The sequence below is a fragment of the Bubalus bubalis genome, chromosome 3, assembly GCF_019923935.1.
Source record: "Bubalus bubalis isolate 160015118507 breed Murrah chromosome 3, NDDB_SH_1, whole genome shotgun sequence".
In the NCBI taxonomy this organism is placed as follows: domain Eukaryota; kingdom Metazoa; phylum Chordata; class Mammalia; order Artiodactyla; family Bovidae; genus Bubalus; species Bubalus bubalis.
In genome coordinates, this window is record NC_059159.1 from 9,454,323 (window position 1) to 9,482,122 (window position 27,800).

General features: G+C 56.4%; 1 protein-coding gene and 1 long non-coding RNA gene across 7 annotated transcripts; one reads left to right on the forward strand and one right to left on the reverse strand.

Annotated features, from left to right (window-relative positions):
* LOC112583621 lies at positions 1-26,613 on the forward strand. Of its 6 annotated transcripts, XR_006549322.2 has the most exons (5): positions 886-1,306; positions 1,709-1,820; positions 2,765-2,987; positions 5,791-8,899; positions 25,736-26,613. It is a non-coding gene; the product is annotated as an uncharacterized LOC112583621 (long non-coding RNA). The 6 variants fall into 6 exon arrangements; XR_006549324.2 differs by lacking the exon at positions 2,765-2,987; XR_006549325.2 differs by lacking the exons at positions 1,709-1,820; positions 2,765-2,987 and having other exon boundaries at positions 25,736-25,918; positions 26,298-26,613.
* SOCS3 (suppressor of cytokine signaling 3) lies at positions 13,910-17,188 on the reverse strand. The gene is made up of 2 exons (XM_025279609.3): positions 16,958-17,188; positions 13,910-16,368 (listed from the first exon to the last, which is right to left on the reverse strand). Exon 2 carries the CDS (start codon positions 16,275-16,277, stop codon positions 15,588-15,590), a length of 690 nt encoding a protein of 229 aa, XP_025135394.1. The 5' UTR covers positions 16,278-16,368; positions 16,958-17,188; the 3' UTR covers positions 13,910-15,587.
* Positions 26,614-27,800: the final 1,187 nt, after the last annotated feature.

Consider the following 27,800-nt stretch of genomic DNA (forward strand, 5'->3'; position numbering starts at 1 on the left):
TACAGGGGGCCAGGTTCGATCCCCTGTCAGGGAACTAAGATCCCATATGCGGCAACTAAAGATCTCCAATGCTGAAACTAAGACCTGGCACAGCCAAATAAAAAAAGAAGGGAGGGGTGTAAACTGCCAGGGAAAGAGCCTGGGGCTAAAGGTGGGGCACCTGGGACCCACAGCTAAGGATCAGGGGATGTTCTGCGGGTCAGCTGGGCTAGGGCGCTGACCTCGCCACGGAAGCAAGCCACTGAATCTCTCTAAACCTTATCCTGTGCTGGACACTGGGGATTCAGTGTTGAATCACATAGATGCATGGGTAGGGTCGGGAAGGCTAGGTAAATGGGACACGCGGGGAGAGTGGCTGTCCCCAGAGGAGCATAGGGCGCTAGGAAGACCACCCCAGTTGGAGAGATGGGAGCAGAGGACCGAGAGTCTCAGGAGCTCGCACCTGCGTGCTGGGCACCGGAGGCAGGAGCATCGTGGCCACAGGTTCTGGACACTGTCAGCGATCAGGCACCAGAGAACGTTCCCGGGCCGAGGGAAGGACATAGGTATGGCAAAAAAAGGGGAGGGGAGCTGGGCGTGGACTGGGAGGAAGGTGGGGCGGTTAGGGGAGGAGGGGAGCCCTGCCCCAGCGTGCCCTCTGTCCCAGGCGCGCACCCTGCCGGGAAGCCCTGGGGCCGCAGCTGCTCTGGCCGCCCGGCCCAGAATAGCCTGCCTTCCGGGCAGGGCTGCCCGGGCCAGCGGCGCCAGCGCCCGAAATAGGGCTCGGCCGGGAGGTCCGCGGGCGGCGGGCGCGAGGGGCCGCCCCGCGCCTGGGAGATGGGACCCGGGAGCGCGGCAGGGACTGGGGACCCGGGGCAGGGATCCCGGGCGCGAGGCCAGGTGCGGGGCGGCGGGGCGGGGCGCTGACCTCAGCCCGCGAGGAAGCCGGTCGGGGGCCGGCCGCGCTGATGGAAGGGCTGATGAATCCGCAGCTGGTGGCGAGATTGGGCGGGTGTGTGTCTGTGTCGGTACACTTCCCCTTTAAACGCAGCCGGCAGAGGCGCAATTGCCAGGGGCACGCACGAGGTGGCTGGGATCGGGATCAAAGCGTCCCCTGACAGCGGTACGGGTCCGAGTCCTGGCGCCCGGCCCCACGCCGGGACAGAGGAGTCGAGAGATCCCGCCGACTGGGGGAGGGGTGGCAGGGGCCCACCTCCAGGGCCACCGCCATCCGAGCCCACGCCCTGCTCCGGCGGGGTCCCGGTCAGATGCAGTCCCAGACCAGGGGGTCCTAGGGAGGCTCTGTGCCGGCCCTGCCCACCGAGAGGTGCGCCTGGGTGGGGGGCGGGGCAGCACAGGCTCCCGGCTGTTTGTTACCTTCCTTGGACCCTCAGGCTGAGCTGTTTAAAAGGGGGCTGACCTCACTTTTTGCCCGTGCAGCCTTCTCCCCTCACCACCCTCCACCCACCTGCTAGCCTCCTTAACCTCTCCCAGCCTCAGTTTCCTCATCTATTAACCAGCATTTAGTCATATCTACCCTACAGGGTGGCTGTGATTAAAATAGAATAATTATGTAACGTGTCCTGTGCTCTGTAGATAGGGTCCTGTTTCCCTCCTCCTCCCCTTTCCTTGCTTAATCAGGCCGGGGGCTATCCTGTCCCCCAGGCCTGGAGCTTCTTGGGTGAATCAACACCCTTGCCAGGGCTCTCCTCTCCTCCTCTCCTCTCAGGGTTACCTTGGAAGCCGCCTCCTACAAGAGGATGGCTTAACTTGCTGTCGGAACCTGCAGGAATCCCAGGCTGCGGTCCAAGAATATTAACAGGGGGCCCAGCCTGGCTGAAGTGAGTCAGTCGCTCCTTCTGAAACGTTAGTTGCTGCTTCAGCTGCCCTTTGCAGCTTGGACTGGTTGGTTGCCAGGACTGAGCGGCCCCTAGAAATCGCTGGGAACACCAGCATGTCCTGGGGGTGGGGTTAGGAGCCAGCCCAGGGTACCAGGTTGGGAAGGGGCTGGTGATCCCCCATTTGACTCCTCTCTGGGAAAACAACCAAGGCCCCAGGACCTGAGAGCCGTGGTACCCCATGTAAGGAAGGGCGGGCCTGGCTTACTGTAACTGCCTGGCTAAAAGCCTGATTGTCCTGTGGTTGGGCAGGCCAGCCAGAGAGGGGCCCTGGTGGGGTGAGGGCTCACGCAGTGTGAGAAGTGGAGACAGGAATTACTGCTTTCCCAGGGAGTGTTAGCAGGCCAGGTAGGTCTGCCAGGAGGGCGCCATTTCTCCCTTAGCAGATATGCCAGATTATTTGCAAGAAATAGTCTGTCTGGGCTCAGCCCCTTTCCAGGGGCAGCAGAGCAGCCAGTGTGGACCTGGGACTCACTATGTTCACTCACTGGTCTATGACAACAACCCTGGGAAGCAGAGATGCATTATTACCTGTTACCGTTGTAACAGGTGGGGAGCAGACTCAGAGACGTACCCTGGTCTCCTAACTTTGAGGAGGCAAACTGAACTGGGGAGACAACCCAGGCTCCTAATCCCCACTCGTCTGGCCTCCTGAGTGTGGGAACCAGTGTGGCCCAGAAAAGCAGAAGAGTAGTGGGGGAGGGGGGCAGCTGACCGCCCAGGTGCCTGAGCCCCTCCCCCAGTGTGCTGTTTGCTCAGTACTCAGCTGACTTCCTGTCCCCGGAAGAGCACCTGCGGGTATGCTGGGGTAGGCGGTCCCCTTCCTGTGGTTCAGGTAAGCGCTGAAGCCCATGCCTTCTTGGCCTCCTCCCTTTCTCCTTTCCCAGGCTCTAGATTATCAGGCCTGGGGGCCCCAGAAAGCTTCTCAGGACCAGAGGTTTGTCCAGAGTCTCCAATTGTAGGCGAGGGACTGAGGAGGCAGAGGGAAGGGGCTGCAAGGCCCTGGGTGAGGGCAGGACCTGAGAACATCCCCTTCAGCTGTAACAGACCACCTGGAGCTTTCTTCTTCACACCTCCTCTCTGATGATGATAATGCTGCAGTGACGAAAGGTGCAGATGAAAGTCCCTTCACTTCATATCCCTAGCTGTCTCTCTAACCTGGTTGTCTGATCCAACAGGCACAGCTGAGGGATGGAGGCTGTTGTGCACCTGTGTCCACTTCACCATCAGATACCCAGGGCTTTGCAAAGAGCTCGCCGTTGGGCATCCCCTGGACTTTTCCCTAGGTGACATTGCCAAGGAACGGTGTGGCACTGGCCAGATCTCCTACGCCCAGCTCTGAGGCTTCACCTTCCTTCTGTCTCTTGCCCCTGGAAGCTCAGAATAAGCTTTCTAGAGGATGCTCTTTCTTGTGTGTAGGGTCATTTGAGGTTGCTAATACTGAAGCCCTTCACCAGAGAAATGTAGGAAATATCCCTGCAGCTAAATGAGGCAATGTCTGAGGAGGACCAGGCCATGCCAAACAGGCTACAGACGCATCTTCCTCCTCCCCAAGAGGACTGCCCTTGGCCGTGCAGACTGCCTCTCAGCCCTGCCCTTGGCCAGGCCATCTGCTGGGTACATCCCCAGGCATCTTTTCAGCCTGTTCTTTGTTCAAGGTGTTTGGATGGAACATAAAAGGGCCTTCCTCTTGTTCCTCCTCCCAAGAGCAAAGAAGGACACATTGGTCAGGCTCTCTTCCTGGAAGAGGCAAGGAAAGAAAAAAATAAAATGTTCTTAGCTTTAGATCTTGCAGGACCAGTTGGCAGTACCGGGTTGAACAGAATCCTCCAAATTCGTGTCCATCTAGAGTCTTGCATGTGACCTTGTTTGGAAAGAGGGTCTTTGCAGATGTCTTTAGTTAAGATGAGGTCATCCTGGATTTGTTTGGGCTCTAATCCAATGACTGGACACAAGGAGAGGGAGATGTGCCTGGATACAGGCACTCGGGGAAGATGGCCATTTGAAGACAGGCGGAAACTGGAGTGATACGTCTACAAGCCGAAGAATGCTGAGGCTTGCTGGTGATCACCAAGTGCTGGGGAGAGGATCCTCCCCTAGAGACTTAAGAGGGCACACGGCCCTTCTGACATCTATTTTTTTTTTTTTTTAATATTTATTCATTTATTTTTGGCTGTGCTGGGTCTTCGTTGCTGAGCAGGGGCTACACTCTAGTTGCAGTGTGCAGGCTTCTCCTTGCAGTGCCTTCTCTTGTTGTGGAGCACAGGCCAGGGGCTTCAGTAATTGCGGCTGGAGGCTCAAGAGTGAGCGCAGGCTCAGTAGTTCTGGTGCACAGGGTTTGTTACTTTGTTACTCGGTGGCACATGGGATCTTCCAGGACCAGGAGAAAACTGGTGACCCCTGCATTGCAAGACGGATTCTTACCACTGGAGCACCAGGGAAGCCCCTGCTGATCTCTTGATTTGGGACTTCTGTCCTCCAAGACTTAGAAAATCCGTTTCTGTTGTTTTAAACCCCCTAGTTTGTGGACCTTTGTTACAGCAGCCCCAGGAAACTCGTATGAGCACCAAATGTCAGACTGAGGGCAGTTGTGGAAAACAAGAAGGAAATCCACCAGGCACGGAAAGCAAAAGCTTGGAAGAGACCAAGGAGGAGACAGGAAGGAACGCTTCCTAAGCACCCTCCTCCCACCCGGACAGGAAACTGCGGCCAAGGCTTGTCGGTCTCCACTGTTCTCATAGCATGAGGGTGGGGAGTTTGATGGGGGTGACTGTGGGAGGCCATTTTGAATCTTGCTGGTCCCAGGAAACCCTTGCTAATAGTACTAACCGTGTGACATGATCTTGTCTCCACCTCACGACAACCCATGAATCAGGTTTTGTTGAGATGCCCATGTATAGATTAAGAACCAAGGCAAGGGCTTCTCTGGTGGCTCAGTGGTAAAGAATCTGCCTACCAATGCAGGAAAGGCACCCACTCCAGTATGCTTGCCTGGAAAATCCCCATGGACAGAGGAGGCTGGAAGGCTACAGTCCATGGGGTCACAAAGATTTAGACACGACTGAGGGACTGAGCACACATCAATGCCGGAGATACAGGTTGGCTTCCCTGATCCGGGACGACCCCACACGCCCTGGAGCAGCTAAGCCCCCGAGCCACAACTATTGAGCATGTGCCCTAGAGCCCGGGAGCCGCAACAACTGAGCCCGTGTGCCCTGAGCACCCTGGAGCCCATGCTCTGCGACAGGAGAAGCCGCTGCAATGAGAAGCCTGGGCACTGCAACTGGAGAGCAGCCCCCGCAGCAACACAACTACAGAGAAGCTCACACAGCTATGAAGACCCAGCACAGCCATAAATAAATAAATAATTTTAAAAAAGAACCAAGGCAAGACCATTACTAGGTCATGGAGCTACCCGCATGACCTGGAGGTACCCGCTCCAGGTCATTTGCCAGGAAGCAGTGATCTGAGACATGTACCCACCTGACTTTCCTGCCCTACAGCCGGCGCCCTGCACTCTGCCAGTCCAGGGCTCCTGTGCCCGTGTGCAAGCCTCAGTGAGGCTGGCAGACACTGGCCATGGGCAGGGATGTGCAGCCCGAATGCTTGGGTTTGGATCCAGCTCTGCTCCTGGGTAGCTCTGTGACCTCAGGCACGTCACATTACATCTTTGTCCTGTAGTTCCCTCCACTATAAATATGGGGACAGTAATACCACCTAACTCAGGGCGTTGCTGGAGAATTAAATGTGTTCCTACCTATCACAGGCTTAGAAGAGTGCTTGGCGCATCAGAAGCAGGCCTTGAAAGTATGTGAGATCTATAAAACACACGGGGGTGGGCTCTTTCCCTGCAGAGACAGGGCCAAGAAGACGGCTATGGGTTGGTGAACCCGTCTTTATTCTTACTCCACAGGCCAGGCGGAGAACCACGGTCGACAGCATTCTCCTGCAGTCCTTGTCTGTTTCCCATTGAACCCTCCGGAAACCTGCAGGGAGGGCCCCTGAGACCAGGGAGCGGAACCCTGAGCAGGCTGACTCATTTGCTTAAATCCTGCCTCTGAGGCCTAGAAAACCTGTGATCCTTGTTCAGGCCCCCTTTCTCTTCCCGGAGAAAAGATCGGACCCCTGCCATCACCTTGCCGCTGGATCCTGGTCAGTCATCTCCGGATTTGCTGTGTTGCTCATGGTGGGAAGCTAGATTGGGCTGATCACCATCATGCATCATCCCATGGAAAGCTCATGTACAGCGCACAATGGAGGAATGGTACTGGGTGTCAAGTTTACAGACAGAGCTCAGAATGTGTGGAGCAGCTTGTGCGTGAAGCAACGTGTCTACCCCGGGGCACGCGCAGGAAGTCCTCCAGGCACCTCTGGCCATTGCTCCATCTTTCTCTTGGGGCCTGCAGCCTCTACTGCGAATCTGGCCCTTATCGATTCTTCCTCTCCAGATGTCTCTCATACCAATGACGGAGTCCAGCCTGATGGTACCAGGGTCTTGTATCTTCTGCTGTGGTTGAGGCCCCTCCCTTCCCCCACTCAGGACAGACCAGCTCAGTCCTTATCCTGGTGTGGGCACAAGGTCTCTTGTTGCAGCAGGGCCCCTTGGCTGACCTTCGCAGCTCCTCTAAGGCTGGAGAGGCCTGGCAGGATGCCTGCGGGAGGGCTGGGCTGCTCTCCGAGGCTCCTCCCCTCCACTCCAGGGCTCTGGCCAGAGCCTGGTCAGGGTCCTTGCTGGAGTTCCCAGGCAACCCCTGGAGTGATGGTCTGAGAAGTCCAGTGGGGAAGCCCCAGTGTGGAGGACAGATTCCACAGCCACGGGCTGTCCCCACCCTCTCATCGGGCAATGTGGGTTGGTCTCTGAATAGCTTCTGGGTGGCCTTCCCTCCAGAGCCTCTTGCCTACTTTCACCAGGTGCCAAGGGACAGTGAAAAGAGCAGTGAGTGGCCAGAGGACCACGCTCCAAAGCCAGCCAGCCTGTCTCCCTCCCAAACTGGATCCTTTCCCTCCAGCCTCCTCTTCATAGACTTCTATAACAGAAAGAGGTATAGACGTCATCTCATCCCTTCCCTGGCTTCCAGAGGAATAGTTGAGAGCGATACTGAGGTTCTCTGAGGCTTCACACAAACCTCTGCACATTGGGTTGGCCAGAGGTCTCAGTAGTGTTTCCTTGGCAATTCTACGCCCATTGGGAATACCAGCCCTGAATATCTGAGGCTCCCAGCCACTGGGAGGTGGGAAGATCCTAAGGCCTCAGTGGATGGAATGGTAGCTGCAGGACTGCCCTCCAGGGCTGACTAGTCTCTGATGAGAGCCAGGTGTGGATCCAGAAGCCATTTGGGTCCCCTGGGGAGCCTTCACAGTAGCTGCTAAGTGGAGATCCTGGTTGGGGGGGCTCTCACATGCACATACGGGTAATGGTGGAAAGGGCAGGTGGTCAGTCTGCTCCTGGGACTTCTTCCCTGGTGGTCCGGTGGTTAAGAATCCATCTTGGAATGCGGGGGACACCACTTCCATCCCTGGTCAGAGAACTAAGATCCCACATGCTGCGGGGCAACACAGTCTGTGAACCACCGTAAGACTCAGTGCAACCAAATAACAAGTCTGCTCCTTCCATCGATCATCTGTATGACTTGTGTGTTCGTGCTAAGTCGTTTTAGTAGTGTCCGACTCTTGGTAACCTGATGGACTGCAACACACCAGGCTCCTCTGTCCACGGGATTCTCCAGGCAAGAATACTGGAGTGCGTTGCCATGCCCTCCTTCAGGGGATCTTCCTGACCCAGGAATCGAACCTGGGTCTCTTATGTCTCCTGCATTGGCAGGCAGGTTCTTTACCACTGAACCACCTGGGAAGCCCCTGTGTGACTTGAGGCAAGCCTAAATCCCCTGACACCTTAGTTTGCTTATCCGGAAAATGCAATATATTTCATCTGGGCTGCCTCAGGTAGGAGTAAGATAACACATTAAGATGTCTTGAAAGAAACAAAATGCAACGTATTCAAAATAAAACGTGCCTCTTTGCTTCCCAAAATAAAAGTTGTAAATGATTGAAATCATATTTTACTGACTCCAGAAACCCCTTTGTGTAAAGAAGTTTCTTCTTTTGTACAGTCAAGCATTTGGGGTCAAGCATTTGGTGGGCTTACACTAGGCACCATGACCCCCTCTTATTAGATTTTGTGAAGATCCAGTTCCTGGTACAGAATAGGCAATCAATAAATTATTGCTGAAGGAATGAATAAGAGTGAGTTCTTCCTTCAAAGAGTTCACGGTCTGGTTTGGAAGAAACTGGCAGCCATGAAAGAGAGGCAGAATTCGAGGAGGGGGAAGGGCTGTCTGGGCTGGTGGGATGACCCCCGCTTGAACCAAGCTCACAGGTGGGAAGCCTATGGTGGGCAGGGGAGGAGACCACCTTGATGGGAGGCAGTTAAGTCTCCCTGGGTGGGGTGGAGTGGGTGGAGGAATTGAAAACAATGAGTTTTCCTCGAGAATGAGACCGTGAATATACTGGAACCGGCTTAGAGGAAAGCACCCCGGGAAGCAGTGTGCATCCTATGGGGAAGGACTGTGTGTGTCACGTGATGACGAAAGCAGCGTTTCTAGAAGATGAGCCTGGCCTGGATGTGCCTGATGGGGACACACCAAACTTCTTGAAGTTCCCCAAAGTCTTCCTTTCCCTTTTTTGGCCATTTCCCTGTTTTGATCACTAGGATGCCAGGCTGTCCCACGCCTGCTGAGAGAACACCTGCTCCTTCTCATCACCGCCGGAGTCATCTCTTCTGGGAAGCACTGTGGGTCATTTCCTCCTGGAGGCCCTCAGCTGTACCCTGTACGCCATTGCATTTTTATACCTATTCCTTTTTAGGATACTTCTTGGTTTTCACGTCTGGTTCCCCTTTCAGACTATATGTATGCTTCTTGAAGTCTGAAGGCTCCCTGTTGGCAGTGGTCTCTCCAGCATTGGTCCCGGTGCCCAGGACAGGGTTCCCACCTTCGTTGACATCACCTGGAGGCACCGGGCAGGTAAGCATCAGGTACTAATGTACCCTAAAGCTCATAACCACTACAGTCCCCATCGTACAATGTCATGGGACCCCGCCTACAAAGATCATATCCTGAACAGCGCCCCCTGTGGTTGTGCACACACAGGCCTCCTGGAGGACCGGTCCTCATGGATTTTATGTTTCTTGTCTATAACCTTCATCATCCTGTACATTATGGACACCATGTAGTGCTTTCTGTATGGAAAGATTTAAGACTTGGGGGAGGGGAGGTGAAAGAGAGGAAACACATTTTCTTGTGTAATGTAAATACCGAACTCGCCTTCTGTGTGTTTCTTCTTTGAAGCCTAGGTTTTCCACCTTTCTCTAAGGCTGGGCCTAATTATTACTACGAACAGCAGCTGTGATGTTATTAATGAGGAAGGCATGCAATTTTAGCACTCAAGAGCCCTGGCTTCTCTTCAGATGAGAGCTGGGGGCCTCTGTTCTCTCTGCAACGCAGCCTTCCAGGCCACCTCTGTTGCTTAAGGCTGTGCTGCAATCTGGAGCACTCAGGAGTGGGAAGTCCAGAGTTCTCCCCACTTCTGGGAACAGCCCCCCACCCCCCTCCCCGCACCAGCTTCCACAGGCAGCCCTCATGACAGTGGGTCAGGCTAACCCAGGGTTTCACAAATGTCTGGCCTGTTCCCAGCACAGCACAGCTGGGAGGGCTCAGCACTGGGGAGAAGGCGCACCGTGCTCCTCCCCACCCCCACCCCCTCCCCGACCCGCCACCATCCTCGGCCTGAGGCCCAGGGGCTGGAGCCCAGCAGAGGCTGCACTTGTCGGCACTTGCCTCCTCGCAAGCGGGTGGTGAACCTGGGCCTCCCCTCCCTGCTGATTTTCCAGCTCCTGCTTAGTCAAGGTTCCAGGAGGAAATCCCCTGTCCCAGGAAATGAGGAGGACCGAGGCTTGTCTTCCCCGAAGGCAGCGAGTGGTCTCAGAGTCACTTGAGGTGGTGTTGAGTATTGAGCTTGCTGACTGTCCTTGGAGCTTCTGATTCAGAAAAGCTGGGCTTGGAGTCCGGGAATCAGCAATTTCATCCACTCCCTGGGGGAAGTCTGCAGGTGGTTCTTTGGCTTTTTGAGCCTTGGGAAGGGGGGCAGGCCTGGGTGGTGAAATGGGTTGAGGCAAAAGAGCCCTGGATTCTCAGGTAGGACCTCCAACTCTCTCTAATGATCCCCACCACCCTGAAAGAACTGTCCTTGTAATCCAAGCCTCAGTTTCTCCATCACTGACATGATTGTGTGACCCGAGGGAAGGGTGATCAAATGTCCTGGACACTCAGGGCTACTAACCCAGGACAAGCTGGTCACCGTGCCTAAGGATAGACAGGATTGTGGATGTCTGAGGTACTGGAAATGAGGCTTAAAGATGAGTCTTCGGGGCGCAGATAGCAGTCCATTCATTTTATTTACATTTTAACTGGTGTCTGTCACTCCCACGAAATCTCTGGAGAGCAGGAGCCGGGCTTTGTCTTGTTCAAGCTCAATCCTATTAACTCACAGGATGTGTTAATAGGTACTTGCTGAGAGAATGAATGAATGAGTGAGTGAGTGACTGACAGGCAGGGGCTGTGAGCCTGTTTTGGGGAGGTGGAGGCGTTGCCGGCCTGGAGGGGGAATCTCGGATCCCCCGGGAAAACTTGATCCACTCAGGGCTGGCAAAGAGTCAGGGCGTCCTGAGCAGCCTCTCCTGGGAGGGGTCAGTGACCCCCCCCCCCCAGTGACGAAGGACTCCCTCCCTCTTTCTCTCTCTCCCTCCCCCCAGGAGCTCCGGGCGCGCCGGTCCACCCTTCTCTCCCTCTCCCGACCCCCCACCCCAGGGAGGTGCGCCTGGCAGCCTCCCGGCCGAATTTCCTGGCACTCGTTTGAGAATAAACAGCACTCTGCGCCTGCAGTCCCGTTGCTATGGTGACCGCTCCGCCGGCGGCGGGGGGCGTGGCGGGGGGCGTGGCGGGGCGTGGTCTGTCTGCGCGCACTCTCCTCAGGGCGGCGGCGGCGGCGGCGGCGGCGGCGGCGTGGGCCCGGGAGGTGCCACCCGCCCGGCTTCGCGCGGACATTCTTCGCATAGCTCCGTCAGGGCTCCTGCAGTGTCCGGGAAGTGATTCTTCCTGGCAGAGGCCGTCCTCCAGAGCGACGCTCTCGCCTGCCTGACCGCCCGCCCGGCGGCCGCCGGCATGGGAGGGGGCGGGATGCCGCGCAGGAAGGTGCGCCCGGGACCGGGCTTATTCCACCTCGGTCTCGGTCTTGCCGGTCAGCCCCTGTGCAAGTGGTTCCCCTCCCCGCAGACTTCTGTCTCTGCTTCGACTCCCTCTGTGGCTGTCTGACTCTGCCCCGCTCTGTCTCTCTCGCTCTCTCTCTGCCTGGTACCCCGGCGTACCCCGTCTCGAACATCCTTACTTGTTCCTTAGACTAGGACACACGTGGCCGCTTATTTCCCGTCTCCAGCTCCCCGGTCTGTGGCCTCCTTCATTCCCTCTTCTAGAGCAGGCATTAGAGTTCCCGTTCCCGGCTTTTAACTCATCGGGCGGACTGCCCCAAAACAGTACCAACGGAGAGCGGATAAGGGCCTCTCGGGGTGAATTCCTACAGCGCCTGAAGCGGGGTGATTGGACTCTGGGCCTGCGGAAGAGCATCTCCAGCCTTTGTTTTGGCCAAGTACCCCCAGCTAAGCTTAACCTCTTGAGGCGTGGGTGCCTGCTCAAGCCGCTGAGAATTGTCCCCCTTCCCTGTGGGACTCTTCTTAGCAAATCTTGGAAGCAGGCATACCCCTCCGCTGGCGGCCAGGACAGAGGGTCCCTGCCATGAAGTTCTTTGGAGGAGGGATGCCTGCCTCCGAAAGGATTTAGAAGTACAGATTTCTGCAACAGGGGTTGGGGTGAGGAGGGAAAAACAGAGAAAAGCGCTGGTGAGCAGAGCTAGCTGGGAGTTTTTTGTTCTGGTATTGCCAATAGCTAGCTTGCTGTGTGAACTCCAGTAAGTTGCTTTCCTTCTTCGGGACTCAATTTGACTTGTCTGTCAAATTAGAAGGGTGGTCCAGTCTGTGGTCTTTAAATGGAGAGACCTATGGGAAGAAGGGTGGGGTGGGCAGCGAGGGAAAGGAGTCAGGTGTCTTCTGAGTTCAACCTCCAAGGGATGAGAGAACCACTTCCCTACCAGGTCCTTTGAGTGAAGTGAGTTGCTCAGTCGTGTCTGACTCTTTGAGAGCCCATGGACTGTAGCCCACCAGGCTCCTCTGTCTGTGGAATTCTCCAGGCAAGAATACTGGAATGGGTAGCCATTCCCTTCTCCAGGGGATCTTCCTGACCTGGGGATCGAACCCTGGTCTCCAGCATTGCAGGCAGATTCTTTACCTTCTGAGCCACAGGGAAGCCCCTTTAGTGCTCTGTGAATACTGGACACTCTGGCTGTACAGCTGCCTTCTGGGTGGAGGATGGGGATGGGGGTTTGATACATTCTGGGTTCCAAGGTTCCACGGAGGCAGTCGTGCCAGCACACGGTGGCAGACTGGCACTCCTTGGGGTGGGGAAGAGCCTGCCAGAAGCTTCCCAAGCTCTCCTCCTCCTGGGAGGCACTGGGGAGCCAAGCCCCACTGGGTCCCCTCACCTGACCTGGAGCTTTGGGAAGGTGACCTTGCCTGGGTCTGCATTCCCAGTTCTAGAGGTGGTAGTCTGTCTGGCGCGGTTCCCACGTGCTCTGTCCACTCAGTGATCTCACGCCTGGTCTGGCCCTTTGTCACTTTAGGTTATTTTCCCCCAAAAGTCCAGGAAATGGGAAAGAAAAACGATTTTGTTTATTTACTCTCAGTTGCCTTTTGGACACTGATTCCTGGAGCAGCTTATCGGGGGCCAGGAAGAGGGCTTTGGCATTTGTTTAGGCATCCGAGGCAGATGAGGGAATGGGCCCCTGCCTTGGTGGGGGAACACTCATCTCTCCATCTGTTAGGTTTGGGGGCTTGGGGGAGGAAGAAGCGTGGAAGGGAAGTGTCTCAGAACAGGCATTTTTAGTTTGTGTTTTCGCAGAGCCCTAGTGCTGAGTGTGCATGTTGGGGAGGAGGTTACAAACTCTTGGCTTTGCAGGGGGGACCCACCTAGGGGCAACCCTGGGCATAGACTTCTTGCTTACTTAGGGAGGCAGAGCATTCATGGGCTTTGGGAAAATCAAAGCCTCCTGGGTTCCTAACCTGTGTCTTTCCCACATTCCCAAGTGGTGTGTCCTTGGGCAGGTTGCTTAACCTCCATGAACCTAAGAGGCTGCCCCCAGGCTCAGCCAACAAATATTTACTGAGCACCAGTTCTAGGCATCAGAAGCGACCAGTCCAAGTCCCCGCTCCCAGGAAACACGTAGTTGGGTCTGCGAATGTGGGGTAATAACACCTGCCTGGTGGGGGTGGCAAGGAAGGTGAACCCAGGTGGTGTCTGAGTGCCCTAGGGGTGGGAGTGGCTGAAAACAGGTGAATAGATGGCTGCTCTTATTGGGAGGCGGGTGGTCCCATCCACTGCTCAGGCTGGGGTTCCTACCCGTGGGAGGGCCCCACTGTGTGCAGGGTTTGCATCGGGACCACCCCTCCCCCCAGCTCCTGGGGACCTGGATGAGGTCATGGGTCACTGCCAGGACCCCATAGTCTGGGCTTTCTCGTAACACCTCTCTGCCAAGGAGCCCAGTGCCTCTAATAGCTTGGAGCCTCTAAAAGCTTTGACCACAGCTCCGTTTATACTCCCTGCAAGCCCTTTGAAGCGCTTCCTTCGAACTTGCTTTGCATATTCTGGTCAGATCTGAATCAGACTAGCAGGAATTACCCCTCCCGGGTACAGTCTAGGTGGCTGCCTTCGGTTGTCAGTGACGTGAAGCCTGAGTTTGATTCCATCACGAGAAGCACCAGGGCAGTGAGGGGGTAGGGCCGCCACCCTCTGATGTAGCGTGTGGGTGTGGGTGAAAGAGAAAGCAAGGCTGGAGGGGCGGTGGGGGGTGGGAGAAAGGCTCCAGTCAGGTTTTTCATTAAAAAATAGTGCTCTTTATTATAAATTACTGAAATGTTTCTTTTTTGAATATAAATATAAATATGTGCAAAGTTTGATTTGTATTTGTATTTTTGTTGAGTTCTTCAAGCATCTCCTATCAGCCTTGAAGGCCTGGGTAGGGGGAGGGGAGAGGACTGGAGGTGGAATCTTTATAAAAGACAGAGTGATTGAGGCAGATTGTAAACATTATTAAAAAACAAAAACAAAATCCAAACAAAATAACAAGGAAAAAAAAAACCACCCCAACACACAGCTGACCCATCCAGCCCAATACCTGACACAGAAAACTTTCGTGTGTTTGGTTTTCCCCAAAAAAAGAACAGTTCCAGGTAATTCCATCGCTGCTACATTCCTCTGAGTTTTCACTCATCAGTGCTATTGCAGAGCGGGAGCAGCTGGGTGGCAGAGCCTCTTGATGACTTCCTGCCGGTGCCAGTCCCCCAAAGTGAGGAGGGAGGGCTGTCTGTGCAGGGGCTGGGGGCTGGGGGGCCCAGTGGCTCTGCCTCGGACCAGAGCCCAGGCCCCACTGATGGCCAGTATCCACTGGGCTGGCTGGCATTCTTCCTGGGCTCAGCTGGAAAGCAGGTGGATCTCTGCCCCCTCCCCACCAATCCATCTCCGACCTCCACCACCAAATGGTGAGTGGCCGCTGGGCGCCCCTCTGAGAATCCTTTGGCCTCTGCTGGGGTTGGCTGAGTGTGTGGCTTCTTGTGTGCCAGTCCCTATCCATGGGACAGGGAGCATTTAAGGCAAATCTAGCCAGATCTAGTCAGGAGGCACAAAGTAGAATGCTCCATCGTCTCTGTCTGGGGTCAAAGGTGGCTCATCTCCTCCAGCCCCACCCCCCCTCCCCAGGTGCTGAAAGGTAGAGCAGGGGTGGGCTCAGAACTACTGACCAGCCCATCCATTCCGAGCCCCCAATGCCACTCCCCCCTTAAAACGGGAGAAGGGCCCTGGGCTCCTGGGCACTAGACGGACTCTAGGACCTGTGTTTCTGGTGGCCATCTGAGGGGCAGGAAGAGGGGGAACAGAAAGATCCCCTTCAGGTCACCCTTCTCCCCAGAGCCAGAGGTGGAGCAGGCAGCCACCCCTCCTGACCTGAGCCGAGCAGTGGGAGTGACCATTTCCTTGGCCAGCCTGCAGCCCTGGGCCCCCGAGGCACCCTCTCTCTCTCTCTGTCTCCCCTCCACCCTTTTCCAGGCTCTCAACCCGCTGAGGTTTAAAGCTCTGTTTTAAACCAAATCAAAGAACAAACAAGTTCCGTTGGAAAGTTCGAAGATCCCAGCAGTTCTCACAGTTCAACACGCCCCGCGGGGTCTCCCGTTTGGAAGCGCAGCGGGGTGGAGGAGGCGGGAGCGGACAGAGCATCCACTGCGGTCCTTGCTGTGGTCCCCCTGGGCCAGCTGGCTCCTCCGGAGACGCTGGAGTCGGGGAGGTGTGCTCCGGTGGCTCTCCGTCTCCCCTCAAACACATTCCAGGTGCCGCCGGCCCTGTTCTGCGGGGGGAGGACCGGCAGGAGGGGGCTCCCCGCACCCTGGCTCACCCGGGAGCTGCAGGACTCGCGCGGCTGGATTCTTGTGCTTGTGCCATGTGCCACGGAGGAGAGGGGACCCGGGCTCCCTCGCCCTATCCCTGCCCCCTTTGCTCCCTAAAGCGGGGCATCGTACTGGTCCAGGAACTCCCGAATGGGCCCAGGCAGCTGGGTGACTTTCTCGTAGGAGTCCAGGTGGCCGTTGACGGTCTTCCGACAGAGATGTTGAAGAGTGGCCACGTTGGAGGAGAGGGGCCGGCTCAACACCAGAGGGATCTTCTCGCCCCCCGAGTAGATGTAATAGGCTCTCCTGGGGGGGTTCCCGGAGAGCGGCTGGGCCGGTGGCTGCTCGGGCACCTCCGAGGAGGGCGAGGAGGAGGGTTCAGCGGGGGGCTGGGAGAACGAGGGGGCGCCGGCGGCGGGCATGTAGTGATGCACCAGCTTGAGCACGCAGTCGAAGCGGGGCACGGGCTGCGTGCTCCGGGGGTCGCTCTGGAGAGAGAAGCTGCCCCCCTCGCACTGGATGCGCAGGTTCTTGGTCCCCGACTGGGTCTTGACGCTGAGGGTGAAGAAGTGGCGCTGGTCCGAGCTGTCGCGGATGAGGAAGGTGCCCGCGGGCTCGGCGCTCAGCAGCAAGTTCGCTTCGCCGCCCGTCACGGTGCTCCAGTAAAAGCCGCTCTCCTGCAGCTTGCGCACTGCGTTCACCACCAGCTGGTACTCGCTCTTGGAGCTGAAGGTCTTGAGGCGCAGGCTGGTGTCCAGGGGGCGGCTCATCCCGGCGGCGGGAAACTTGCTGTGGGTGACCATGGCGCACGGAGCCAGCGTGGATCTGCGCGGCGGCGGCGGCTGCAGCTGTTCGGCGGCCTCCGCACAGCGGCCGCTACCGCATCCCGGGGGGCTGCGGGGAAGAAGGCGCGCGCCGCGTGAGTGCCCGGAACCCTCCAGCGCGCCCGACCCGCCCCGGCTCCCCTGCTTCTGCGGAGCGGCCGGGACACCAGCTGCCCCGGAGGCGCTCACCTGGGCCCCCGTTCCCACCCAGACGCCCCCACGGAGCCCGCCCAGCCCCCGCCTCCAGGCAGCCCTTTCCCCAGCGCGCACTGGTAAGGTGCCGAGTGGGAAACTCGGGCGCGGAAGTTGGGTCTCCAGGAGCATGGCCGGGGTGGGGAGCGGGAGAAGGGCCCCCGGGACGCTCTGGGCGCCGCTCAGACCGGTGGCCCCGGGGGGGCAGGGACGGAGAAAGAAATCCGAGGCATGGGGTGGGGGGTTGGGGGGGGTAGGGAGGGGACCCGAGAAGCCGAAAGGCCCCAGCCTGGGTATTCCGGGAACCTGGGATCTCCGGCTTCCATCTGCTCTGCCCCCTATCTCGTCCCCTCCCTGCCGGGAATGACCCGGGAAGGGGAGGGGAAACCGGGAAAAGCTCCCAGGACTAGCGAACCCTCCAACCCACCCCCCCACCCCCCGCTCCACGCCGCGCCCCTCCTTCCTACCTGGTCCCAAACCGAAGTCTTTGGCTTCGGGGCTGTGCCTCCTACGGTCCCCAAGGCACGGCGGCCAGCGGTGGGTGGCCCGCGCTGCGCCCAGATGTTGGCAGCCGCGAAGTCCACAAAGGGGCCTCGCGCGCGCGTCCCTCGGGCTTCGCTGGGGCGCCCGCCCTGCCCCCTGCGCGCCCCCGGGCCGGCCGGGCGGTGGGGGGTGAGGGGGCGCGAGGCGAGGGGCCGCGACCGGAGCTGGGCCGGGCGGGCTGCGTGCGGGGCCGGAGTGGCGGCGGCGGCGCGGGGAGTGTGAGTCGAAGCCGCCGCCGAGGCCGCGCTCGCGGGTATATACGCGGCCCCAGCGCCCCGCCCCCCCGATTCCTGGAACTGCTCGGCCGGCCTTCTTGTAATGTTTAGTCACTACTCGCAGCAATGAAAGGCTGCGCGCCGAGCGGAGGGAGGGGCCGCGGGCGGCCGAGGGCGGGCCGCGAGCGGGGCCGGGGACCCGCAGAGACGCGCGCAGAGACAAAGCGCGATGCGAGGCGGCCCGGGCGGCCCGGCGGGCGCGGCGCCAGCCCCGGCGGCGCGTTCCTGGCAGCGGCCCCTCCCCCGCGCGCGCTCCGCCCCCAACTTCTCATTCACACTTTCCCCCTCCCTTCTAAGAAGGCCAGTTTCTGGCAGAGGCGGGGGCGCTGCTCCCGGAGCCCGGGCAGTTCCAGGAGGCCGAGCGGGAGAGGCTCCTGGCTTCCCCCTCTTTCCTTTTCTCGGACCTCGCGGGGAGACCCCCCGCAACCCACCCACCCACCTACCTCGCCCCCACCCGCGCCCGCCCGGGGTTCCGATCGCGGCCCCAGGAGGCCCGTGTCCGCCTCTGGGGAACTGGGGACACCCCACCCCCACTCCCAAAGCCGGGCCTCGAAACTAGGACCGGACCTGGAAGCCTGGGGGCGGAAGAAAGCGCGAGCGTCACCCGTGGGCTTGTCCCAGAGGTGAAGCCGGGAGTCCTAAGCGTGGAAGGAACGCCGCCTGCGTGGCAGCTGTCGGGTCTCAGTCCATCGGCCCCCTGCTAGGTCCTCTGCCGACATGGGTGCCGCCTCCCACCGCTCCAAAGACACAAACGCAAGCAACAATCGCTGTGGCCCTTCTGAGTCTCCAAACCTGCCAGGTGCCCTTAAGCAGCGGGACCGGCCCGAGGGCGAGCGATGGCCCCACCTCGCGCCTCGCGTCCGCTAGAGGGCGCCCTGGGGTCTGCTAGATGGAGTGGAGTTCTGTGCTGCACCCCACAAGCCCTGAAACGCGAAACGCAGGGGGCGGTGGGGGTGCTGGCTCAAGAGCTGGGGCCGGGGGAACTTGTCGGGGGTGGGGGACCCAGGGAGAATTCACATCACAGTCTGGAATTAGACCTGGGAATAAAAAAATCCAGCAGAGGAGAATTTACGGAAAGCAGTTTTCAGTTCAGCCCACTTTCAGATACCCCAGGCCTACCGCCTAGAATCTCCACCCCCCGCCCCCCTGCTCCCCCAGTGTGGGGGTCCGATCTCCCTCCGGGGTTGAGAAGAGGAGGCCCTTGAGGTGAACAACGGATTTGTTCTTGGCGTGGATGTGGGTGGTTTGGGTTAACCAGGGCCAGCTTTATGAAGGATGGAAAGTTTTCTGCACCCCAAACAGGCAGTGGGGTGCTGGGGACACCTGAGAACCAGCTTAGGAGGCGCTTAGATTGTCATCTCTCAGAACGCAGGGGCTGACAGTTTTGGCCCTGCCCTCTTTCCGGATTCCCCGCCTCTGAAGATAAGGAAAGGAAGGGGGAGAGAAAACACCGAAGACCTGGCTCCTCGGCGTCTCTGGGAGCTGATAGGCACCTCTCTGGGCCTTCGATTTGCCACTGTCTCCTCTGTGCATTCACCTCTCTCCCCACAGATGTCAGAGGAGTAAATGAGTTGTGGGCAGGACACCCAGCCTCTCTGGAAATTGGCTTTGCTATCTGTAAAGCAGGAATAATAATCTTTTCCCATCAGAGATCTGAGATTAAAAAGATAAGAAAAGATTCTGCACATCAAAATGTGCTAGAAATGGAAGTAATTCAGTCCAATTCTCCCTTCGGATTCTAGGAGAGGAGTCATTAGGAGGAAGTCTTCTTGTTACTTCTGCAGAGGGGGGAATTGATTTATTCAACACATTTCACAAATATTGGACTCTGTGTACCAGACATTGTACTGGGCATTGAAATATAATGACGAAGAAGACCTGGTCTTTGCCCTCCAGATTTGCAGGCTAATGAAATGGATTCTCCTTCTCTGTAGACTCAGGCATTCATTCTTTTTCTCATCCATTGATTAGGAGGCTGCACCATGACTATCCACTTCTGGGCTGAGCCCCGTGGAGGACAAGGAAGGCTCACAAGGAATAGCCCTTGAGTTAATGGATGAGAGAGTGCTTTGTAAATTATAAGGCTCTGACACAAGTCAGGTTCATTCATCCATTCCACAAACCCTCATTGAGTGCCTGCTTTTGCCAGGCACCAGGCAAAGTGCTGGGAACACGATCATGCTGGGTGAATCCTTCAGGGATGCGGATGAGGTGAGGGGACATGGGACCCCCACGCGATGGGTGTCATATGAAAGGAGTGGTGGTCATTACGATCAGTCCTATGAGACTCTGATAATTCATTCTTGGGGGGAGAGGGGATTAGAAGTGGGGATGGGAGAGACAAGCAGGAAGAAACAGCCCCTGAGCTTGCAATTCCCAGTCTGCTTAGAGAGACACAAAGCTCTGCAACAGGTAAGTCCTAATGTCAACAGCGTGGTACCCCAGTGAGCCTGGGGCCTGCCGAGGGCCAGTGGCAAAGGGTATGTGACTGGCGGGGGCAGGCGGGGGGGGGGCACAGAGTGGGTCCAAGAGTACAGGGATGATGGAAAGAACAGAGCCGGGGCAGGGCCACCGTGCATCCTGCTGGAGGGGGCAGGGCTCCCTGAGTGCTGACTCAGGAAACTGAACTGCTGTTCTGGCTCCACCACCCAGTAGCTGTATGACTTTGAGCCACTGACTTCCCCAGCTGTGCCTCTGTTTCCTTATTTGTAAAATAGGCTGAAAATAGTACCTACTTCATCGGGTGATTGTGAGGACTGAGCCAGTGCATGCAACGTGCTAGAATAGTGCCTTGCACGTAGTGAATGCTCGACAAATGTCAGCTGTAATTATTTGGAAAGCATTGAGGAGTCTTTGAGGAGAGGGAGGAGGGGAAGGCTGAGCTGCCGCACCTTGGGCTACTAGGGGGAGGATGTGGCTATACATGGCTTGATGTTTTGGAGAGCTATGTATCTCCTATATGATACATTCCAAAAAGCTGTTTGTCTTCAAACAGTTCAGCCAGTCACTCACTTTCCCTTTGGCTTTCTAGTATCTCCAGGGGCTTCCCGTTGCCTTTCTGTGCATGCTAAGATGCTTCAGTCATATCCGACTCTTTGCAACCCCCTGGACTGTGCAGCCCGCCAGGCTCCTCTGTCCAAGGGATTCTCCAGGCAAGAATACTGGAGCAGGGCAGACCTAAGGCCATTTCCTTCTCCAGGGGATCTTCCCGACCCAGGGATCAAACCAGCATCTCTTACGTCTCCTGCGTTGGCAGGCAGGTTTTTTCACCACCTGGGAAGCTCTCCCGTTGTCTTTGGGATAGTGAAAACACCTCCCAGTGAGTGTATGTCTAGGCTCTCCGCCCCCACGTCATCTTCATCAGCTACCTCTGCCCCATTGACACTTCACGCCCCAGCTACCTGGAGCTCTAGGCGGTGTCCGAAACATTCTCCAGGCCTGGGTCTTTGCATGTTTGCTTCTCTCTGGGTGGGACTACCTTCTACATCTTGGCTGATTTCTACTTTTCCTTTAAGGTTTGGCAGAGAATCAGTCTAAACTTTCAGGGTAGCTCCTTCTATGCTCACCAACATGCTCTCCTCCTCCACTGATAACCTAGAGGAAAGGAACTGTCGTTGATTTTTTTTTTTCTTTTTAAACCTAGCCAACTGATCCATAGAAAGTGCTCAGTGGATCTTTAAATAAAGGATTGTGTTGTCTTTTATTTTCCATCATTTTTAGATACCACCAATTGCTTTCTTCTAGAGTATCTTTTGTTTTTTTTCCTGAAGGGCTATGGAGTGGCTGTTTAGACGGGAAGAAGGGTATAGAAGCCCCTGTGTGGCTGGTGAAGACTGTTAGGCCTGCTAATCAGAAGAAAAAGGGAGTGAAGACTTTAACTTTGCTGGAAAAGTCAAGGAGGAGACACCAGTCGGATACTGGGCACACTCCCAGGGACCTTCTTCCAGGCAAGAGAGATGCCCAGAGCAGGGCAGACCTAAGGCAGTTTCCCTGTCTGCTGGGGACTCCAGGGGAGAGAAACGTTGTCCAAGTCTCGCCGCTCTGTCCCTCCCTGCTGTTTTCCTGGCTAAGGAATTTAGGAGCCTCCTGCCTTTTCAGAATCTCTCCCTTTGCAGCATTTCTTATGAAGTCAGAATCCCATTTCCAGGCAAAGGTGCTTGGTCATAAAGATAATAAAGAGATTCATTCGTGATGGAGGGGAAGTACACAGCGGTTTCAGCTGCCCATGGGGCTTCACTTACTCATGGTGTGTGACAGACAATGAGCTCTTGCCCAAGCCTCCTAGATCGGAATGCTGGTGCCCGTCGGGGGGTCGCAGGAAGCTCTGGCCTCCTTGGTGAACACAAGGTCCCACACTTGCGCACATGGTCTCCGTGTGCTCCGGAGGCCAGCCTGGGGGCCGGCACCCACATTGCCATTGTTCTGCCTGGTGGCTGCCTTTGCAGCCGGATGGGTTAGGAGACTGGCCTCAGACCACAGAATTGCTCAATGCCAAGCCCAAGGCCTCCTTCTGTCTCAAGACTGGTGGGCTTTCCATAGCACCAGGAGCACCCTGGGTTCAACTGTCCAGTGGCCTGATTTGACTTATGCGCATTGATTGTGCTTCACCTGTGTGACAGTTGGCGAGGCCTGGGGACACAATGGAGGCTTTCCTAGTGGCTCAGATGGTAAAAAAAAAAATCTGCCTGCAATGTAGCAGAACCAGATTCGATCCCTGGGTCTGGCAGATCCCCTGGAGAAGGAAATGGCAATCACTCCAGTATTCTTGCCTGGAGAATCCCATGGACAGAGGAGCCCAGCAGAATGGTGAGGAAAAGACTCTGGTTCCTTCCCTCTGGAGCTTCTAGTCTAGGGCTGATGGTTACTGCAGATATGCAGGAGACAATGAAGCCTCTCCCTTCCTGCTCCCCTTTCTCTTGGACAGTTTGGAGAAAATGTATGTGTGTGTGTGTGTGTGTGTGTGTGTGTGTGTTTGGGGGTGGGGTGTCTCACCTGATCTCTTGGAAGCCCTGCCCCTCACTGCCTCAGTGAGGCTCTCCCAGGGCTGGGCTTCCTTGGGCATCTTGGCCCCTCTTAGCTGAAGCCCCTGCCCGCCAGGGCTGATGGTGGGGGCCAGCCTTGCTGGTGCCCAGGGTGATGGCAGAGATGACCTTTCCCATGCAGTTGGAAAGGTCCAAGGGTTGTGTAGCAGGTTGACCCCGACCTCTCTCTCTTTCCGGCTTCAGACAATGCCAAGGGACGGGCTGGGGAGGCCTGGACAATGGTCTGCAGCCGGAATCGCCATTCCAGTTTGCAGGCCTTTGTTTCTGCTGGGAGGGGCCCGAGAGCTAATGAAAAGGTTTGTGGCTCAGATGTCTGTGAACAGTGGAGGAGTTCTTTCAGGCCTGACATTCCAGGCCCAGCCGGCCTCTGGCATTTCCCAGAAAAAGTGCCGAGGGAGGGGAAAGAAAACACTTTACCCACCCACCCACTTACCCACCCTGCCTGCTGAGATTCCTTCTCCCTCTGGCACTTGGGCTGGGCTTGAGCTCAGACCCCCTGCCCTGGGTGGGGGGGGGAGGGGAGAGGGGGGTGTGTGTGTGGGTGTTGGGGGGGTGGCCCAGTCCTCCGCCCAGACTCTGGAGGGGGAGCCTGGAGAGTACAGGGGTGGGTGGGGGGCATCTGGGAGGGGAGAGGGGTTTCTTCCATGGCTCCAGTTGGAATCGCCATCTGTTCCAAGTTCAGAGTTGGGGGTAGAGGAGGAGGGGACTTGGCTTCCAGCCAGCTATCGCCCCTGACCCTAAACCAAACCAGCCCTGCTGTGTCCTGGGTTGGGATGGTAAGAGGCTCTGTTCGCCCTGAAGCGGCCGCTGTGCCTGCGGCCCGTGCCCTTTCCTGCGCTCGGGAACAGACACCAGAGCAGCGGGCAGTTCTGGGAAGCGAGGCTGTGGTGAACCATCTGGGCTGTAATGCAAATGAGGCCTGGCCTGGTGCCTGGAGCTGAAGTGGCAGTGCCCCGGAGGGAGAGCCAGCAGGGGGGTGAGGACAAGACAGGCTCCTGGGCCCCAGACGCCCTTGGAGAGCCGGGATGGGTGGGGACCTGGTGGCTTGCCCCACGATACCCAGATGGGCTGGCTGCCAGAGCAAGGCAATGGGGGAGCTCCTGAGCTGACCCCGGCCCCTGGGTCAGATGCTCACAGCATCTGAACTGACCTCCCCAGGGTGGGTCTGCGCTCAGGCTCCCTGCAGGGACAGGGTCGCCAGGAAAACTTCCCGAGTCTCCCATCCAGGTGGTGACTTCCACCTAGGAAGGTCCCCAGCTCCAATGTGAATCACACATTGGCATGCACTGATTCTGGGGCAAGTTCAAAGGGATGTGATGTACCCTCTCTCCGGCTGAAACCAGCCAGGAGGGCAGAGAAGTGACTCAGAAGGACTGGGAGGTGGGAATCTCCAGGGGTGAGATTCCAAGGGGTGACCCTGGGGGCTGGCTCTCCCATGACCTTCCTTTCCAGCTCTCCCCTCGCCCCTGCTGCACTCACCTGAGTGGAGTTCTGAGTGTCTGCACGTGGGCACATGAAGATTTCATAAGACCCCTATAATTGTAAACAAAATTGCTGATGGCAGTTGAGATTTCTGGGGTAATTGGACCTATCTAGAGCCACTTCTTGCTCTTGCAAGACTTGTTTTACAAAACCATTCATTCATTCATTTCTTTTCTTTTTGGGGGGAGGGACCAGACCACGCGGCATGTGGGATCTTAGTTAGGATAGAACCCAAACCCCCCTGCACTGGAAGCGAGGGGACTTAACCACTAGACTCCCAGGGAAGTCCCTCATTCATTCATCTTCTTTTTTAAAATTATTTTTAAAAATAATTTTATTTATTTTTGGCTGTGCTGGGTTCTTTGTTGCTGCGTGAGCTGTCTAGTTGCAGTACTCGGGCTTCTCCTTGCAGTGGCTTCTCTTGCTGCAAAGCATGGGCTCTAGGGCGCTGGGGCTTCAGTAGCTTCGGCATGCGACTCCCAGGCTCCGGAGCACAGACTCAGTCGTTGTGGTGCATGGGGCTTAGTTGCTCTGTGGCATGTGGGATCTTCCCGGATCAGGGATGGAACCTGTGTCTCCTGCACTGGCAAGCAGATTCTTTACCACTGAGCCACCAGGGAAGGCCTCATGCATTTCTTTTAGAGTACTTACTACGTATTTTTGAGTACCTACTACGTATTGGAGATTGGTCTGGGAGCCTGGAATTTATCAGTCTGGGCCCTCAAGGAGCTTAGATTCTTTCCAGAAGAAAAAGGTTCTCCTACAATCTATGTCATGATTAATTAATTGCAACTGTGTTAAGTACTCGGTGAAGTCTCGGGGGCTATAGCATACTATGGGGACCCCCAGTCTGTGGGTGAGGGGGACAACTGGGGGGAATCCCTGAGGAAGGGGCACGTGCAGACTGATGGGAAGCTGAGGTCTGGAGAGGTCTCCTCCCCACGTCTCCCAGCTCGCAGGTGCTAGGAGCAAGCGGAGCTTTGGGACAGACACACCACCAGCTCCAGGGCGCCCAGGCTCTGCCACTGAGCATCTTCCTACTGTCCACTTCTGTCTCCCTTCGCACTCTCCCCACTGCCCACCAGGGACAGAAGCCTTAGCTCAGCTTCTGAGCTCAACCTGAGACACCTCCAAGCAGAGAAGATGGTCTATTCTACTCCATTCTACGGGAGAAGAATCAGGCGCATCCTCTGACTTCTGGAACTTTGTAAACCTCAAAGATGTTTCATGAACAGGCAGCACGGCTGTTTGCACAGCCGCAGTCCAACATCTGCAACATACAGATGAACTGCTGTGGCCTGCTACAATTACCTTTCCTCCTGCGTAACTGGGGCATTTTATATATTTCCAAAGATGCATGCAAAGTGATGAGTTACACACTGAATGCAGCTCAGAATTTAAAACTTTTGAAAGGGAAAGTGTTAGTCACTCAGTCATGTTTGACTCTTTGTGACCGCATGGACTGTAGCCTTCCAGGCTCTTCTGTCCATGGGATTCTCCAGGCAAGAATACTGGAGTGGGTTGCCGTTTTCTCCTCCAGGGGATCTTCCCTACTCAGGGATCGAATCTGGCTGTCCCGTGTCACAGGCAGATTCTTTACCATCTGAGCCAGAGACAACATTTAAAAACCTGGAAATTTCACATTTGCGTTTGACTTGAGGGTTTTCTTTGGACCGATCTGGCAGGTCTAGGTGGACCCTCTAGTTGGGACCAGAGCTCTCCAGCTCTGCATAGCCCACCTCCCAGGATGACTGCCCTCCCCATACTCCTCTCCCTGCCAAGAGCTACAGGCACGGAGGTGGCATCTCCACCTGGCCTGTGTCCTCCCACCTCTCTAGGCTAAGGGGCGAGAAGGGCGATTGACTTCGGGGGATTTCCTTTGAGTGTCTTTCCTAAATTCCAGGAGGCTGAATATAAATCATGCCTGGGCCTGGGCGTCTGAAGCCTCATCTCTCACCTGCTGGAGCCTGGTCTGACTTCGTCTCATCTCAACAAGAAGACTTGTCCTGCTGGAGACTCTGCTGCCAGCCCTGGAGCTCACCTAGCCTCTTGCACCATGCGGACTGAGCAGGGAGAAGCAGGGAAGGTGGGGTTCCTCCAGGGAGCCCCCCAGCAGCTCACCTCCACCACCCAAGCGGGGCCCGGGGATCCTGGGATTCCCTGGGACGTAACTGGCCACCGGCCACTGTGTTTCCCCACGGGCTGGGCTGCTGGATCACGAGGAGGCCTCCAGCTCCTGGTTGGGGTGGCGCTGGCTGCCTGCCACACCACAAAAGGCTGAGATTCCCCTGAAGCTGAGAGCTGCATTTATCTCTCACCGGGACAGAGAAACAAACCGGCATGCTTTGCCCAGGAGGCATTTCCAGAAATTTGGGTTCTGGCTTCTTGTTGATGAAATGCCAGATTATCCTGGCCCTCTTTGTGGTGAGAGAGAGCCATTGAGCAATAGGTGTTTTGTTTTGCAGATGACAAGATCTTCAACACTGAAAAGTTTAAATGATAGATGCAAGAATCTTGACCACATCCCCACCCCTGTCAGCAAGGTTGATGGTTTGAACTCAGTGGCTTGGACAATTTGTCCCTCACCACCCGCAATTCCAACCGACTCGGACCCTAGGTGCCAGAAGACCTCTTCTCTTAGGGCCCTACAGGCCCTGTGGGGCCTCTGCCAGGTCCATGGCTGCAATACAGGGAAACGCTGTTTTCTGAAGCAGACATTGGGATACTACAGTGCAGAGCTGGCAGTATGCTTTTGTAAATAAAGTTTTATTGAAAATACAACCTCATTGGTTTGTTTTGCTTGTGGCTTTTGCACCAGACTTGAGTAGATGCCACTGAAATTATCTGGCCTTCAGTATTTACCATTGAGCCTTTTAAGAAAATATTTGGCAACTCCTGCTCTGGGGGGACAGAAGCCTGTCTCATGCCAGGGAGGACAGGGGTCAGGTCTTAACTTTGGGGAGGAAGAGTATCAAGGGCTCCACAAGCCACGACTACCGAAGCCCGCATGCTCTAGAGCCTGTGCTCTGCAACAAGAGAAACCACTGCAAAAAGAAGCCCGTGTACCGCAAGTCAAGTCCATGCACAACAATGAAGACCCAGCACAGCCAAAAATAAATAATAATTAAAAAAAAATTAGAGTATCAGGGTCTGGGAAAGATCAGAGTAACAGCTCAGTGGGGAGAGCACACCCCAGGGAAAATGAAGGCAAGAGAAGGGCTGGTGGCTGGAAGGGAGACCTAGGGGGGTCTCTGAGGTGCCAGGTTTGCAAAGTGATCTGTGGCAGCAGGTCAGTAAAATCCCAGGAGACCAAGCTGCGGTCGCCCCCATTTCCTCCTGCCGCGGAGGCTCCAGGGCTCACAGATCCTACCCTCAGTGCGTTTGTCAAGCATGAGTGAACGAGCCGCTTCCTGTGCTAGGTCCTGTTTTGGGTGCTCAGTGCCGGGCTTTAAGCGGGGGCAGGGAGACAAAAGACACAGCAATCCACCAATAAATAGTATTAGATCACAGTTCTTAATAGAAAAAAAAGTCCTGTTATAGGGTGGGGGGCACCGGGCACTTCTAAGGGAAGTGACCTTTGGACAAGCTCCGGGGTGGGAGGTGGAGGACAGATCCTAAGGCAGCAACATGTGCTGGGGAGTTTGAAGCGTTGTAAAAAGGCCAGGCTGGTGAGGCCGGGCAGACCCCGGGTGGAGGAATGGAGGCAGTGGTCCCAAGGTTTCATGCCATCCTTGCACCAAGACTGCACAAAACTCAAGTGTGCTCCTCAGAAACGCAATCAGACCCCATGTCAAACTAACCTAGGCGAGTTTCTCATCACTGATGGGCTGGCCGGCCAGCTGGGCTGGCTCTTGAGTTTGCAGTAGCCCTGTGTTTGGGAGAGACCCTCACTCACCAAGCAAGTTGGCCCCTCACCACCAAGAGGGAGGGGCCTTCCTCTTGCACTGGCATGATTTTCAGCTCAGGGA

What these genes read in the sequence shown, in the direction of transcription:
- SOCS3 (XM_025279609.3), bottom strand. Translation starts at nt 16,277, where the DNA reads ATGGTCACCCACAGCAAGTTTCCCGCCGCCGGGATGAGCCGCCCCCTG.